General features: G+C 60.5%; 1 protein-coding gene across 1 annotated transcript; it reads right to left on the reverse strand.

Annotated features, from left to right (window-relative positions):
- Positions 1-1,434: 1,434 nt before the first annotated feature.
- Positions 1,435-2,898, reverse strand: LOC118157339 (homeobox protein SIX6). The gene is made up of 2 exons (XM_035311615.1): positions 2,314-2,898; positions 1,435-1,603 (listed from the first exon to the last, which is right to left on the reverse strand). Exons 1-2 carry the CDS (start codon positions 2,883-2,885, stop codon positions 1,435-1,437), a joined length of 741 nt encoding a protein of 246 aa, XP_035167506.1. The 5' UTR covers positions 2,886-2,898.
- Between the last annotated feature and the right edge of the window lie 692 nt (positions 2,899-3,590).

A 3,590-nucleotide genomic window follows, 5' to 3' on the forward strand; every position in this document is an offset into this window, starting at 1 on the left:
GAAGCTGCAGCAGCCCCGGACCCATCAATCGGCTTAGAGGGGAGGCAGCTCCCTCGGGTTGGGGGGGGGGGGGAACAGCGCCAGGACCAGGCAGCCAAAAAAAGCACAGCTCAGGAGCTTTAAAGATCAACGTCAAATTGTATAAGAGAAAAGCCTTCTGCCGGGAGAAAAAGCTTAGCCCTGCTCCTCCGAGCTGCCGTTTGGTCTCCTCCAGGAAAATCGCTGCGAAACAAAGCAAGGGGGGAGGACGGAGGGGACAGCCCTGCCCCGGAGCCGGGCTGGGCTTTTTGGGGTCTCTCGCCCCCCATCCGGCCCTTCCCGGCTGGTAAGTCCCCGGCTTCCCTTTGCTTTTGCCGGCTCGGGGAGAAAACCTGGCTTTCCCTTCGCGTCCCTGGCGTGGCTGAACCCAGCTGCTTCTCGCCCTTTCCCCCCCTTTTTTTTCCATTTTCTTTTCCCTTTTCCTTTTTGTCCCCTTTCGCTTTTTAAACATTTTATCTTTTTTTTTTTCCTTTTTTTTTTTTAAATTAAATTATTTTTTTCCCATCCCTACCCGACAATCCCCCAAATCTCAGCCCGTGGAATACAAAAAAAAAACCGCGGCGATGCCTTCTCCATCCCCATTCTCCTTCCCTTCTCCGGGCACCCGCATCCTCCAGCAACCCCAGCCCTGCTCCCATCCCCTCTTCCCGACCCCCCCGGCCCCCCAAGCCCCCTGCCTGGCTACATCACCCCCGGTGGCGAGCACCCGGCTATTTCGGTTCCTGCCGAGCTGACGCTGAAATGCTCGTGGCCTCCGAGCTCTGCTCCGCATAAACCGGCGGGCTGGAGACCGACACCGTCATTTCAAAGCAGATCCGAGGGTCGTTCACCAAATATTTTATTACGGTTTTAGGCTGCTTCATACAGTTTCGTCCTGCACATGCTCTACAAGTCACCTGTGCACATAGAGAACAAGCCAAAAAATAATAATAATTAATAATAATAATAATAGAAAAAATCTACCATAGCAATCCCTTAAATAAGTAAATAAACATTATATATATATATATAAAAACCCTTTAAAGTAAAGCGAAACCCAACCAAAAGAACAGCGTCTTTTCACCATGAAGCACCCCCGCGGGATAAGCGCAGGCGCTCGGACATTTTGCAGCTTGGCATTCGTTTTTTTTTCTTATTTTTTCTGTATTTTTTTTTGTGATTTATTTACTTATTTCTTTTTCTTTTTTTTTTTTTAGGCATGAACTCTGCGAATCCTTCGAAATAAAGGCGACAACGACTTCTGATCCCGTTTGGGGGTATTTTTCTGAATGCAGTCCGCTGCGGGGCCGCGCTCCGTGCCCCCCACGGGCTGGTGGCACCGGGGTGGGGTGGGGGGATGGAGCTCGACCTGCCGGCTCTCCCCCCACCCCCCCCGCGTTGTCGTGGATGTCGGCGTCAGATGTCACATTCACTGTCGCTGGATGTGATGGAGATGGCGGAGGTGGCCGCCTTGCTGGAGAGGCTGGCGGCGGGGCTGGAGGGGGCCCCCAGCGCCTCCCCGCCGCTCTCCTCCTCCGCCTGCAGCGAGCGCCCCGAGCCCTGCGCTAGCACCTGCTGCTGTAGCCTGCAAGGAAGGGGCACACACACAGCATCACCGCCCGGCCCCGCTCAACCCCCAGGCCGCCCTCACCTCCAGTTCAACCCACTTTCCCCAGTCCGGCTGCTCCGTCCCCTCTCCGGCAGGGGTTACGGAGACAGTGGGACCCCTCCCCAGGCTCCAAAACACCGGGGGATCTGCTCCCCCCGCTTCTTGTGCCTCTGTCAGGCGTCGTGGGCAGCGATTTTGTTCTTTAAGGGAAGGAAAAAAAATATAAAAGAAAGAAAAAAGTGACCCAAGGCACGCTCCGAGGCTCCGAGTGCAACAGAATGGGAGAGCAGGGACGTGGGGCCGGAGCGCCGGGGAAGGGCATTGCCGGCTCTGCCCCACGCAGCCCTGCGTGAAATTGGGTTCGGTATGGACGGGGAAAACTTTGAAGGGGGCTTCTCCCCGCTCAGCAGCCGCGAAGGGCCCTTTTTGCTCCCTCCAGGTTCTGCTGGGGTCACGGCAGCATCCCCAGGTGGGGGGTCCCATCATTAAAAAATAAAAATAACAACAAAAAGGAAAATAAAGGGAAATAAAAGAAAAAAGAACCCCGTAGGGTTTTCCCCCTCTGCTCCTGCCTTAGCTCGCTGCTTTTCCCCGGGACAAACTCCAGCATCACGGCGGGGCCCCCGGCGGAGACGCGAGCCCGGGGGCTCGGGGCCGGGCGCCCCGACGGGGCGGGCAGCACCTACCTGTTCTTGGCGGCTGCCGCCCTGTCCCTTTGCCTGCGGTTTTTGAACCAGTTGCCCACCTGCGTGGGGGTAAGTCCCGTGGCCTGAGCCAGTTCCCGCTTTTTGCTGGGGTTGGGGTAAGGGTCCTGCAGGTACCACTCCCGCAGCAAATGCCTCGTCCGCTCCTTGAAGCAATGCGTCTTCTGCTCGCCGTCCCAGATGGTGCGGGGCAGGGGGAACTTCTTCCTCACCCGGTACTTGTCCACCGGCCCCAGGGGTCTCCCCCGCAGCTTCTCCGCCTCCTGGTAGTGAGCTTCCAGCCAGAGGGCTTGCAGCTTGGCGTGGGACTCCTTGGTGAACTTGTGGTTCTCCAGGATGTGGTAGAGCTCCCGGTAGTTCCCCGTGTGGAAGGCCACGATGGCCCGGGCTCTCAGCACCGACTCGTTCTTGTTGAGAGCCTCGCAAGCCGCTGGGGCCACGGGCAGGGACCAGAGGAAGCGCCCCAGGCGCTCGATGTCCCCGCTCTCCTCCAGGGTCTCGCATACCCCGGCCACCTGCTGCGGGCTGAAATTGAGGATGGGCAGCTGGAACATGGAGGCGGCGCCGGGCTCCGCTCCGCGCTCCGCGCACCCCGCCGCCCCCGGGCACCGGCCCCGCGGCGGGGAAGCGGCCGGCGCGGCCCCCCCACCACCCCGCCCCACCGAGGCCTCCCCTCGCCCCTCTGCTGCCTTCTCCGGAGCCGGCGGAGCTGCCCCGCTGCAAGGAGGGAGAGGAGATAGATGGGGAGAGCTCGGCAGCTCCGGCGACTGGGGGGCGGTGGGTAGGGGAGAGGAGGAGGAGGAGAAAGAGGGAGGAGGGCGGTAGGGCGGGGGGGGTGGGTGGGGGGAGGGATGGGAAAGAGGGGAGGAAAGAAAAAAAGGAAAAAAGAAAAAGGGTAAAAAAAAAAATAGAAAAGGCACAAGCAAAGCTCCACGCCGCCGCCGCGCTGCTGCGGGAGCGGCTGATTCGCTGCCGGGCTCGGGAGATTGGCTCCGGGTTTCCATGGCGGGGCTGCCACTCACGGCCCCGCGCTGCCAATCACCGGCAGCCCGGCCCCGGCGCCTCCTTCCCCGGCACCGACGGCAACCGGGGCCCCGGGCGGCCCGGCGAGGGTCCCCGTCCCGCTGCCCTGCTCCCCGACCCGGTGTCCTGCTCCCGGACCCGCTGCTCGGGTCCCCATCCCGCTGCCCGGGTCCCCAACCCGGTGTCCGGGTCCCCATCCCTCTCCCTGTATCCCCATCCCTCTCCCCATGTCCCCA

The sequence above is a fragment of the Oxyura jamaicensis genome (genome assembly GCF_011077185.1).
Source record: "Oxyura jamaicensis isolate SHBP4307 breed ruddy duck chromosome 5 unlocalized genomic scaffold, BPBGC_Ojam_1.0 oxy5_random_OJ101315, whole genome shotgun sequence".
Classification (NCBI taxonomy): domain Eukaryota; kingdom Metazoa; phylum Chordata; class Aves; order Anseriformes; family Anatidae; genus Oxyura; species Oxyura jamaicensis.

Bases quoted from the DNA above. Each gene is read 5' to 3' on its own strand.
- LOC118157339 (XM_035311615.1), bottom strand. From the start codon at position 2,885: ATGTTCCAGCTGCCCATCCTCAATTTCAGCCCGCAGCAGGTGGCCGGG. The intron at 1,604-2,313 runs GTAGGTGCTGCC...CCTTCCTTGCAG, and splicing joins GCGGCAGCCGCCAAGAACAG to GCTACAGCAGCAGGTGCTAG.